We start from the raw sequence: 13,060 nt of genomic DNA, 5'->3' as shown, positions 1-13,060 counted from the left end.
ACATTTAATCTCAACGGGCGACCTCTTGGTTAAGTACAGGAATACACACACGTCACGTACAAGGGCCCGTCCATAAATGACGTCACGCACCTAGTGGGGGGGGGGGGGGGTCAGACATTTGTGACGATGTGTGACGGGGGGGGGGCTTTGAGAAATGTGACGTCACATCAAAATGCGCAACTTTAAATACATATAGACAACACGTTCTACTTAATTAAATAGACTTTTAATAAATGTTTTCTCCTACAACATCAGAGTGCAGCGGCACATTAAATACGCACTACAATGACAATAATTTAAAGCGATTTGAAGCATGTTTTATATTTTTTTGGGGGGGGAGGTAGAACTTTGTGACGTCATATTTGAGGGGGGGGTCTGACTTTTTGTGACGCCGTGTGACGAGGGGGGGGGGGGTCAAAAATCGTCCAAAATCGCATGACGTCATTTATGGACGGCCCCCAATGGGTGGACAAAAATCTGAGCCTTATAGAACTCGCAATACCACAGAGACCGGTATTGTTCGAGCTCACGTTGAGTAATAGTGAAATAGCCAGGGAACGGTATCCTCTATTGCGTAGGTCCTTATTTACACTCTGCCGAGAGCAGGTAGACAACTTCGGACACTGATAATTAGGAATTCAAGCATTGTACTGCCACGGAATCATTGTCGCTACGGAGCAGGGGACCATCTTCTTGTTTTTTTCGGTAAAGTCAAGTAGAATGGAAATAATAAAATAATAAAAATAAAACATAAAAATAGACACTCCAAGTCCAGGACGTGTCATTCAGACTCTGTCTTATCGACAGACCTGTTCTTCACCTGAGGACGGCTGCTTGCGTTGTGGCCGAAACGTCGTGAGAATTATTTTATTATGTTTTATTTTTATTATTTTATTATTTCCATTATACGTGACTTTACCGAAAGAACCAAGAAGGTGAATCCCTGCAGTCACGAAAGCTTTCAATCGAGCAGGGGACCATTGGAAATCCACGAACCAATGTTGAGATCACGGGGGTAAAATGCATTATCATACGCGACCGGTTAGCAAGCAGTATTTTGTCCTCGCAAGAAGACCGTTGAAGATGACCCAGGATCCAATTGGGCTGTAACTGCGATGGATGGTGCAACGTACGGAGGCTGCGGGAGGTGTGGCTTTTACACTATGAGACATCTCCTTTACCAATGGCAAAATATAGTAATAGGTTTTTACCCTTCTAACTGGTACAAAAACTGACACCTTTATACAAGGCATCATGTTTGCAATAACCACAACACAAGCAGTCAAAATGCAAACAAAAAGAAACAACTCTGATGATGATAATTGTATGCACTGTCCTTGAAGTTGATTGGTCCACACCCGAGACAGCTTTTCTTAGAGCCTAGTCTCCATTGGTGTTGGACCAGATGACGCCAAAAGGCGTGCATACATGATGCCTTGTATAAAGGTGTCAGTTTTTGTACCAGTTGAAAGGGTTAAAACCTATTACTATAGGTGTGGCTTTGTGGAATATCGCTGCGCTACTGTTACACGGTGAGCTGACACCGTGGCCATCGGTGTGGGATGAGTGGAAATAATCTGGCGGGTAATGGACAGTGGGTGTGTGTGTGTGCACGTCGGGTGACCAGACAGCTGAGGTGCGAAATCAAGAACGAGTGTTCAAAGAACTTCCCGTGACAGCTCTTGACCTCACGCGCGCAGATTACGACGTGTTTAAGAGGTGCTTGATCACCTGTGATGAGACCTGGGTTTAACATTATTACCATTCATAATAGAGTTTTTTTTTATTTTGACGAGGTTGAGGCCCTTTATCAGAAGCGACTTGGTCACAAATGAAATCCCGATAAAGTGACTTATCATCGTAATGTAGAAATGTATAACAGTCAAACATTCTAAACGCACGCTGATTCTAAATGTGGTGGGACAAACCGGAGGAATCCAGAGAAAAACCCACACGAGCATGGGGGGAATATGCACACTTCAAAGTTATATGGGCGTCAGGGTCAGGATCGAACCAACGACCTCCTCTATACCAGGCGAGGTAGTTAACATCGCGCCTGGTAAAATAAAAATATATAGTTTAAATTTCGATTTAAAGCTTTCGTGACTGCCAAACCTCCTACGCATTTCACAAGTAGTACTAATCGCATCTCTGCATTTCCCATAAATATTCCAAATTCTACTTGACAGACCTGTTCTCCACCTGAAGATAGCTGCTTGCGTTGTGGTCGAAACGTCGTGAGAATTATTTTATTATGTTTTATTATTTTATTAATTTCCTTCTACGTGACTTTACCGAAAGAACCAAGACGATATATAGTTTAGTTTAGATTCAAGAGCATATCAGATGGTACAATGCAAGCCTTGGGAGGTGGTACAGATTGACTTCACGTTAAAGAGATGCCCAGGGGTCAACGATTGCGCAGACTTGCATGAGTCCATCATCGATGCTGCAGGGAAATTCTTTTTGGAGGAACTCACGCATCCTAACTGTTCCACAAGAGCCGGTACAAGTGACGGACTGGGGCTAGAAACGGGCCCAGGCGTTGTGTTAAACGCACAGCCGGGCACAAATTGCCGTGCCGATCTCATTGGCCCTATTCTCGTGATGGCTCCCAAAAAAAAAACGAATGGGGCCGGTTAGGAAAACACTTTGGGCTGCCCGAATATGGGCAACTTCATGCCAACTGAAAGCGAAAATAAGCAACGAAGCTCAGACATTAGAGGTAATGACATATTTCAATTAAACATACATGAATATATTTGATAGATTTTTATATTCTTAGGTTGTTTCGGTAAAGTCTCGTAGGTAAAAATTTTTTTATTAATAAAAATAAAAAAATAAAAAAGATGAAAAGTAAAAAAAAATCACGACGTTTCGGAAGCAACACAAGCCTCTGTCTTCAGGTGGAACCGTCACAGCCACGACATTTTACTTGATGCAGCTGTCGTGGCTGTGACGGTTCCACCTGAAGACGGAGGCTTGTGTTGCTTTCGAAACGTCGTGAATTTTTTATTTTTTTTATTTAACTTTTCTTAATTTAAATTTTTTTACCTACGTGACTTTACCGAAAAAATCTAACAATATGAATCCTTGCAGTCACGAAAGCTTCAAATCTAGATTTTTTCAATGTTTTATATATTAATATAGATATTTTACTCTGATCACATTCACAATTTTCGCATACAAACCGGCCCCACTGGCTCTCAGGATGGACCAGCACCATCAAGGACTGCTGCCCCATGGCTGCCACCCAGTGACATCCAGCTGCACCTCCCAATTTAAGGAACATCCGTGTGAGAATAATGATGAGGATGGTAGTGATTTTGATGACGGTGGTGATGATAGTGATGTTGGTGGTGGTGATGATGATGGTGACGATGATAATGATGGTGGTGATGGAGCTGTTGACGATAATTATGGTGATCATTATGATGATGAGCAGTGTTGTAAAATATCAAACCCCAATGGCTAACTCAGCATGAGGATGCCTTCACCCAGAAGTGGATTAACAAAGCTATACATGAGTATGTACAATATACAGCGCAAGCATCATCATCATCATCAGCCTCAGCATTATCATTATCAGCTGTAAAAGCAGCAGCATAATTGCCACTATCGGGCCTTAGTTGCCTCTGAATTGTAGCCTCGTTGGTTAAATTCAGGTCAGCCACTATTAACACGCGTGTGTGTGTGTCGATAGAGGCAGTGTAGGGGGAGCGGTGGTGTAGCAGTTAGCGCACTGCGCTATGAACCCAGCGACCCAGGTCCGATTCCCGCTCACGACGATTTTCTGAACCGGCCCTGGGCCTCCCCTAGGTCGACTCAGCCTCAAATGAGTACCTGGTGCGGTGTGTAAACATCGCCACTGGGGAGACAAAGGCAGTCGGGCGTGGTGCTGGCCACCCACCCCCTCGTGTACCGTTCTGGCCTTCATAGGTGCTCGCTAACAGCACTTGCCCCTACAGTCTGTTAATGCTACATGGGGGAGGTCTCTTTGGATAGTGGCAGTGGTTTGCTCAATGCACTGTGAACCCGGTGATCCAGGTTCAATTCCCGCTCTCGGTCAACACAAGTGATGATAATTATATAATATAAAACGAGTGCTGTGCCTTCCTTAGGTCGGCTCAGCCTTAAATGAGTACCTGGTAGGGTGTGTAATACATTATCATTGTGAAGACAAAACCCGGCCCGGTGTGGTGCAGGCCACCCCCTAGTGTGCCGTACTGACCCTAATAGGTGCTCGCTAACATCACTTACCCCAACAGTCTGGTCAAGTGTGTAGAGTGGTGAGCATATTTCTGGATCATGCCCTCGGTAAAGCGACCGGTGTTCAATTCCAGGTCATGGTTAATGTTACTGTCAGGTCTCATCTTTAAATCTGAATCAGTCCAACGTCTGCCCTACCTGGGTGAACTTTTATTTTAAGATACCTGTATATGCAACCACTCAAACACACAGTCCGTGTGCATACCTGTAAATGTACCCACTCACACACAGTGTATGTGCATACCTGTAAACTCGTTCAATCACACACAATCTATGTGCTTACCTGTATATGCACCGAGTCACACGCGGTCTATGTGCATACCTCCGTATGCAGCCACTCACACACACACACAGTATGCACACACCTCTGTATGAACCTACTCACAAACAGCCTATGTATGTTACCCGCAATATGTACCTACTCACAGTGTAAGCACGCGCACGTATCAACTCATCAGACACACACATTAAAACAACAACAACCACAGCAACAACAACAACAGCAACCACCGACGTCAGGTGACCACTCACCTGGAAGAGACGCAGGATGTTGGCCACCATGATGGACACGGAGCTGCCCGAGGCGCCGATGACTCCGACGATTCTCTCGGGTTTTGTGAACACGGGAGCCTCCCCGTTCTGACAGCGCACGTCCGACGTGTCCTTCTCGATGAGCGCCTGCACGAACGTGAGCGACTGCTCCAGCGCGTACGTGTCCCGCGAGCACGTGTCCAGGATCCGCGCGCCGAGCGTGATGTTGGGCAGCAGGTCGGGGTCGCTATTGATCTTGTCGAGAGCGTAGAGCATCGCCTCCATGCGGTGGATGCCCTTCTCTTTCTTGATCTCGCCGCACGCCACTCCGGCGGGGCCCTTCGAGTGCACGGGGAAGAGACCGCCCAGGGTGATGTCGCCTTCGATGCGGATGGAGTGCGAGTGCGTGGCTCGGTCCTGGGCCACGCTCACAGGCAGCGGCGGCAGCAGGAGAAGGAAGAGGAGGAGGAGCGGCGTCGCCATCGGAGTCGCGGCGGGTCTTGCGCCCAGCAGAGGAGACCTCGCGCAGTGGAAGGAGAGCCAAGGACTCGTCCTGTTGCATCGGCTGGGCGGGACGTGCATCCTTGCAGAAGGCGAGTGAGGATGCGTGCTGCTACTGCTGCTAAGAGCGTGGAGAGGCTGGCAGCAGGAGCAGCAGGAGCAGCAGGGGTTTACTTTATCCAGAACCTGGGAGGCTTGAGGGAACCCTTCTCGTTGGCTGGCGCATTCCTTAGAGAGCGAGGGTGGAGGAGGAGGAGGTGGTGGTGGTGATGGTGGTGCCGCGTGGGTTCAGAATGTTCTGGAAAGGGTCAGGCTGGCTGTTGTCATTGGCTCGGAGCGTGGTGGCTTCTGATGCGTTCGGCATGTCCCCCAGAGATATGCAGATGAAGTGACGAGGATGACCCCGCCGGCAGCGGTGGTGGTGGTGGTGGGAGACGCGCACCCTCCTCCAAACGTGGATTGGATCTGCGCTCACGTCTGAGTGCAAGGGAAATGCACCCAGCTCACAATCTCACCCCCAATCATTGTTTCTCAATCGTGTAAATGCGTTGCTTTCCATCTCACACACACAGATATATTGGAGAGTTTTTTGTACTACTATTTTTATTTCACTAGGTAAGGCCCTATTGAGCAATCTTGCTCTTTATCAGAAGCGACCTATCCACAAATGCATATCAGACTAAATACTCTAAACGCACGCTTCTAAATGTATAGGGTAAAACCGGTGACCACAGGGAGCACATGCAGGCGAGGGAGTTAACATCTCCTATCCACTGCGATGGTGATGAGAGATAGAGACACTGCAAACTCCAAATATACAGCAGCAGGCGTCAGGGTTGGGATCGAACCCACGGCCTCCTGTACACAAGGCGAGGTAGTTAACATCTCCTAGCCACCGTGATGATGATGATGAGAAAGGCGCAAACTCCAAATATACAGCAGGCGTCAGGGTCGGGATCGAACCCACGACCTCATGTATACCAGGCGAGGTAGTTAACATCTCGCTACCGCGGCGCCTACATATATACAGGGATGGCCCAAAATTCAGGACACATACGGTTACTTCATTTCTTTCAACACTGGCAATTACTTTTTTTAATTGTTTCTTGTATAAGTTAACATTTTACCTATTATCGTCATTATTATAATCTATTTTTGCTGTGGGGGTCACTTAATATCTGACGCTTAGAAAACTTGACCAAGAACCCTGAATTAATTTAGACGCGACACAATGGATGAATAGTCAAAGATTACACGGCTGTAATATCCCTACACAAAAGTCCTGAATTCATTTCGAATGAGAATTCATGCAGCATTCATGAATGTTAATGGAAGTCAGTTTGAACATTTGTTAAAATAAATATAAAAACCCTATTTGTCCTGACTTTTAGTCCACCCCGTATATTAACGCCCACAGTATTTCGGTTATAACCACCTGCAAACTCACTTAGGCAAGCGTCGTTTCTCATTAGCTCGAAAGGTCTGGAATGGAACTGCAAGTATAGGCACCACGTTTATTAAGAAGAGAGATCGAAATGTGCCCCAAAACATAGTGAAACATAAAATGTGCAAACATTAATACCCTTTAATTCAACCAGGTGTATACGAAGACCTGGGTTATGAGATCAGATACTAATAATAAAACAGCACTGGAATACAATATAGATGGTCTATTAGGTCTTTTAAAATGAAATCATCAGATGCAATCGTGGAACACTGAGTACGGAAACACAATCACGCAAAAGTGCATTGATATGCATTGCGCGCACTTTGATATGCACACATCAAAGTCGCATACACGACGCACGCTAGCACAGTAATGAAATGGGCCTCCTTATGCCAAATCCACTGCTGGATGAAGTGCTCTCTCCTTACACACTGTGTCCGTAACGTAAGCTTGTTTGACCATACTTCACTGCTGTGGTCAGTGCGGATTGGTGAAGTGGGTTGATACAAAAAAAAACAGCTACGTCGACTTGCCCTCAAATGAACACCCCGATGCGTTGCGTAAACATCGCCACTGGAGAGACAAAGGCGGCCGGGCTCGGTTCTGATCACTCGTGCGACGTTGCCGGGCTTGGCAGGTGCCCGCTGGCACGCATTTGCCCCAACATCCCAGTAAAAAGCTACCCCCGGGGATCTTTTCCTCGGTGTCACTCGTTGGTTCGCACGGAAGCGAAGCGTGAAGCCAGACGTCGTCTTTGCGACGTTCATGCGACGCCCGCAGTGCACGCTCGTGCCTCTTCTACACCGTCGAGTGCGCGTCACCTCTCTCGGCACGGATACACACAGACGGAGACGTACCTCTCGTAAGGCATCAAACGCCATCACAACGCAACTAGCACTAAACCACCCTTTTGTCAAGCCACTGCTCAACGGAATGCCGCTCCTGGCTTCCGTGTGTCGAGCGTGGTTTGCGAGGGGGGTCGAATGTTTGACCATACTTCACCACCCTGGTCACTCACTGCGGCTTGCTCATGCGGGTTAAACCATTAGGTTCAGACATCATTCGTCACTGATGTTAGCCGTGGGCAGCGATTAACACTTACAGTATATACACTGTGTTTATATATAAACTCAGCATATGTGTCAATAACACTGTTGCCTTAAAATGAAAGAGTATGTGATCGGCGACGTTTCTCGCAATGGCCCTTTATTTACAGCACGCGGAGAGGCCACAGAGTTTGTGCTGCGAAGAAGAACCATCGCCCGAAACGTCGCCCGATACACGCGTCATTGTTTCCCATGCAGTGTTGTTGACGAACGTGCTGAGTGTTGCTGTTGTTGTTGTTGTGTGCATCACTGCCAACGCAGGCATCGTCATCATCATCATGGAATAATTGGCACCTGTTTGTATGAAAGGGTGTGTGGTCACGTGAACTAAGGCGCATCACAGCGTCACTCGGTTATCCGCCCGAATGCACCCCTTATTCGTTGCGCTTGCCAATTTGGAAATGTATTAGACTAAATGGCCATATCGATTAGCCCAAGGGGGGGTATCGATTTATGTAAAGGTGGACTATCATTAAATATTGGTGACCGATCAGGCATCTCGCACCGACGCACAACTTTTGATGCGTGCTAACGCCGATAATAACCAGCTCGGGAAAACGCCGTGAGCATTGCACACGTTACAAAAGACAAAGAACCCCCTGATAGCCTTTGACAAGCTGTTGGGGCAAGTGCTGTTAGCGGACACCTACGAAGGCCGGTACAGCGGTGTGGTCAGCACCACGCCCGACCGCCTTTGTCTCCCCCGTGGCGATGTTTTCCAATCCCACCAGGTACTCATTTGAGGCTGAATCGACCGAGATGAGGCCCAGGACCGGTTCAGATGATCGTCACTGGTGCTGTTGGAGGTGAACGGGAACAGAACTCGGGTCGCCGGGGTTTCCCAGCGTAGCGCGCCTAGACGCAACAAAGCCAAAGATGCCCCCGTGTAGCCTCAACAGAATATTTGGGGCGAGCGCTGTTAGCGAGTGGCACCTCTGAATGTGACAGCACTGCACCACCGCTCCTCACGTACATCACAAAGATCCCCCATATAGCCTTAACAGACTGTAGGGGCAAGTGCTGTTAGCAAGCACATATGAAGGCCGGAACGGTACACGAGGGGGTGGGTGGCCAGCACCACGCCCGACCGCCTTTGTCTCCCCAGTGGCAATGTTTACACACCGCACCAGGTACTAATTTGAGGCTGAGTCGACCTAGTGGAGGCCCGGGACCGGTTCAGATAATCGTCACTGGTGGTGGCCGTGAGCGGGAATCGAACCCGTGTCGCCGGGGTTCATAGCGCAGCGCGCTAACCGCTACACTACCGCTCCCCCCACACACATAGACAGACACCCGTCGCCAGCCCGTGACCAAAGCACCTCCGATCTCGTCGGATCTTGAAAGCGTTCAAACAAACTGGACGGGGGTTGAGGAGTCTGGACGTTTGGTTGGATGACGTGAGGAGACGGAGGTAGGGGGGGGGCTGACCAACATGCCCTAAGAGGCAGGTGCAGCAGGTGGTGCGAGCAACAGGGGGCACTGTGGCAAAGGACTCTATCGTAACCCGCCGCTGAACAGTCCCGGTCAAAATAGAATCCCGGGATGGCGTGGGTGGGGAAGGTTAGCGGAGAGGGGGGGGGTCCCTCATCCAGCAGTGGAAAGACGAGCTGTGTTGTGCAATGTCGGCGTGGCGTACGTGCCAGAGGTTGCGGCTAGCTGCTGCAGCTGCAATAACTGGGGGGGGGGGGGGGGGGGGGGGTTTCAAGCGATGCACTGTCGTGTCAGAGGCTGGGACATCTTGCGTTTCTGTTTCTAGATCTTGGTCTCGAGATATGCGTTCGATGAGTCTGTTTCTTCGCGTCCAATTGAGGGTATTCAGAAAGCCAACCCAATCCTTTGGCTTTCTCGTCGCACTGTCCAAACGTTCTACAATTTTAGCAAGCCTAAATAAATAATGAATGCGTCGCGTACGCGTGTACGCTGAACTTTTTTCGCGCCGTACGTAGCCAACCGTGCCCACCGGAGGTGTTAACGGCAAACGTGAATACCGATATTGTTCGTACGTCAATCCATCCACTGCTGAGCGAACGCCGTGTCAGTAACGGGGGATGCTTGACTATACTTCACCACGCTGGCCAGCGTCGTTTGGTGAATAGGGGAGGCGGGCAGTGGTTGGGAATCGAACTCAGGCTCCCATGCTGCCCCCAGCGAAGCGACACGTGAGTGTGATATTTTATATTAACTCATGGTGTGACCGTCGATTAGTGGCTTCCACAGTTGCAACACGCCAAAGACAAAGATTCCCTCGTTATAGCCTCGCCAGGCTGTTCGGGGCAAGTGCCGTTAGAGCAAAGCACCAATTAAGGCCGGCTCGGCACACCAGGGGGCTGGTACGGCAATCACCACAACCAGTGCGTCTCCGTCTCTCCAGCGCCGATGTTTTACACACCGCATACCATTCTCACGTAAGGCTCAGGAGCACCTATTGGAGGCCCAGGGCCGGTGAAGATATAGTATTCGCAGCTGATGTTGGCCGTGAGCTGGAAATGAACTCGGGTCGCTGGTTGGTTTTGTAAGCAAAAAAAAAGCACCTAAGCACTACAACAACCGATCCCCAATCCAGCATCAAACAGGAACGCATGCAACCAAAGATCCCACGTATAGCCTGAAAGGACTGTTGGGGCAAGTGCTATTAGCGAGCACCTATTAAGGCCAGCACGGTACACGATGGGGTGGTTGGTCAGCACCACACCCAACCGCCTTTGTCTCCCCAGTGGCGATGTTTACACATCGCACAAGATACTCATATGAGGCTGAGTCGACCTAGGAGAGGCCCAGGACCGCTTCAGATAATCGTCACTGATGTTGTGCCGTGAGCGGGAATCGCACTCGTGACTGCCTGGTCCGTAGCGCAGCGCGCTGACCACTACACAACCGCTTCCCCCCCACACACACATGATGAAAGCAATCAGCCTCCTTAGCTCGCAATACAGATGTGCTCCACCCCCTTGCCTATCTCTTGCATCGTAACACTGCGAAGTCGGCCGCTGAGTCAGCCAGAGTCGCTAGTCCTGTACAACACTCGCGTCACCGTGAGCCGAGGGCGCGGGAGCTCAGTGGGCTATCTTACAAGTGGGTCTCCTCGTAACCACGGACAGCGTGGACGCAAATCGCCCGCCTCGCGTCGCGAGACAACGGCGGAGCAGCGAGCGACGTGAGCGCGAATCGATGCGATGCAACGCCGTGGTCACGTTCAGAAGATGATGATGATGATGAAGGTGACGGTGATTGTTGCGTTTGTTATCGTAACGATAATGTACGGTTCCCGTTTTTGTGTCCATCATCCACTGCTGGATAACGGCCTCCTCTTCCCTTCACACCCTACCTCGCATCGGTGACCCAGTATTTAATTGTAAATATTATGATAGAGAGAATGATTACGTCAATTTATTGCCGTGAAGGCTCGCGGTCGCCAGGGTTAGTCACAGGGTGTTGAACCACCATACTTCACCACGCTGGTCAGTGCGCGTTGGTAATTAGGAGTGGGGTTTGAACAGTCCCCAGTTTAAGGAAATTTCACTCGCCGCTAGTCATTATCGGCCCGTGGCCGGGAATCGAACTCAGCTCGCCGTGTTCAAAGCGCACACCGGCACGAAACCACTGCGCCACCGCATCATTGCCGCGATCATTAACACGACGCATTACGTAGACACGCGCACGCACACGCGTAGCACAGCACGGAACAACTAAACACACGCGAGCGTAATCTAATACGGGTTTGTGTTCAGTTTACAGAAGCGTGCTCGCATGGTGATGCTGCTGGTGGCGGTGGTGGTGATGGTGGTGGGCAGCCAGATTCATTCTGAGAGCAGCGTCCAGTGCGCAAAAGCTCCGCCACAGCAACACAAGTCCGAACGCAGAGCGCGAGACACCCTCAGCACTCACTCACTCGCTCACTCACTCGCTCGCTCGTACCCGCTGCTATAACGCGGAGCGGCGAATCGGTTGCGAACGAGGCGCTAATTCACGAAAAGTCACCGCACCTGGACGATCGCGCCTCCTTCCACTTCGAGGACGCGAAACCCCCTCTCGGTCCTTCAGTCCGTGCCGTCCGTCGCTTCCCGACTTTCGAATGCCAGGGGGTTGGATGAACGAACCAACGGAGGAGCGGGAGAGTCACGAGGAAGGGGCGTGGGAGCGCCGGTGCACAGCAGTGCGCTCTTGCTGTCTCTCTCTCTCCCCCTCCCTCCTGATTGTGAATTGCCGACAGAGAGAGAGAGAGAAAGGGGAGAGCGCGCGCGAGAGAGAGAGAGACGGGAGAGAGAGAGAGAGCGTGGGAGAGACCCTTAGGCGACTGTGCCTCCCGTCATACTGAATTGGACTGAGCCCGCACCTCCGCGCTGTACTCCTCCTCCTCCTGCCGCTGCTGCTGCTGCTGCTTAAATGATTAATTTTCCGTAGCGGCCACGACGCCTGTGCTTCAGAACAGCACCGATGCCCAAGTAGGCACGGCACGCCGGACTGTGGCGCACGCTCGCGATGCCCATGCAACCACGCGCAAGTATGTTCATTCCTCCAAATATGCCGTAGCTATTAAGACGAGTTTAAAAACATATTTTTATAAACGTGGCTCGTACGACGATTAGACGCCCATCGAGCAACGCGAGCTCGTTAATTCAAACGCCGCCATCGTCGCCGTCGTCAGCCATGCTCAATCCACTGCCGAATGAAGGAGGTCTTCCCCCAGCCACAGTCGCCTCCCACGATTCTGCGATGTAATAACACAGCTGGCAGCACGTGCGCACCAACTGATTTCATCGCTCCATCTCCCCGGTGACCCACGACGTGACTGTCGTTGGGGGCGTGCAATGTATTGGCGTCGACTGTGATGCTGATGATGATGCTGTTAATAACATGATACGTGACGTGACGGCTTGTGGAGGCATTCCTTCAGCAGTGGGTTGAGCACGGCTGTTGCTGCTGATGAACGTGAATTGCGATATTTATTTATTAATTCTTCCGGGGAAGCATCGGGGAGTCCCATCGCTGGATTTCATGAAGGTCCTGCGTTAGGGAAGTTTGGCCATTTCGACGAGTGAGTTACTGTTAGGACCATGCTTGTTTTTGTTTTGTCATCGGAGTGCTTTCTCCCGTAACATCTGGCAACCCATCATCATTTATCGAACAGGTCTGGCTCTGCTGATGAGATTGTGAATGTCGAAACCCGATCGGAGTTTGGCTGCTTAAACAAATGCTGCTGGGTAAT

At 50.1% G+C, this 13,060-nt stretch overlaps 1 protein-coding gene across 1 annotated transcript in view; it reads right to left on the bottom strand.

Annotated features, from left to right (window-relative positions):
• LOC133356572 (metabotropic glutamate receptor 8-like) overlaps positions 1–12,118 on the bottom strand; it is a 172,114-nt gene extending 159,996 nt beyond the window's left edge. The window contains exons 1-2 of the mRNA XM_061574159.1: positions 11,838–12,118; positions 4,801–5,778 (exon numbers count right to left, since the gene is read on the bottom strand). Coding sequence (XP_061430143.1) covers positions 4,801–5,382 — 582 coding nt within the window. The 5' untranslated portion in view covers positions 5,383–5,778; positions 11,838–12,118. The remainder of the gene's footprint in view (positions 1–4,800; positions 5,779–11,837) is intronic.
• Positions 12,119–13,060: the final 942 nt, after the last annotated feature.

Source organism: Lethenteron reissneri, chromosome 54 (genome assembly GCF_015708825.2).
Source record: "Lethenteron reissneri isolate LAM-NWPU_2019-01 chromosome 54, ASM1570882v1, whole genome shotgun sequence".
In the NCBI taxonomy this organism is placed as follows: Eukaryota; Metazoa; Chordata; class Hyperoartia; order Petromyzontiformes; family Petromyzontidae; genus Lethenteron; species Lethenteron reissneri.
The sequence above is the reverse complement of the archived record's forward strand: the minus strand, read 5'-3'. Positions and strand labels throughout refer to the sequence as shown.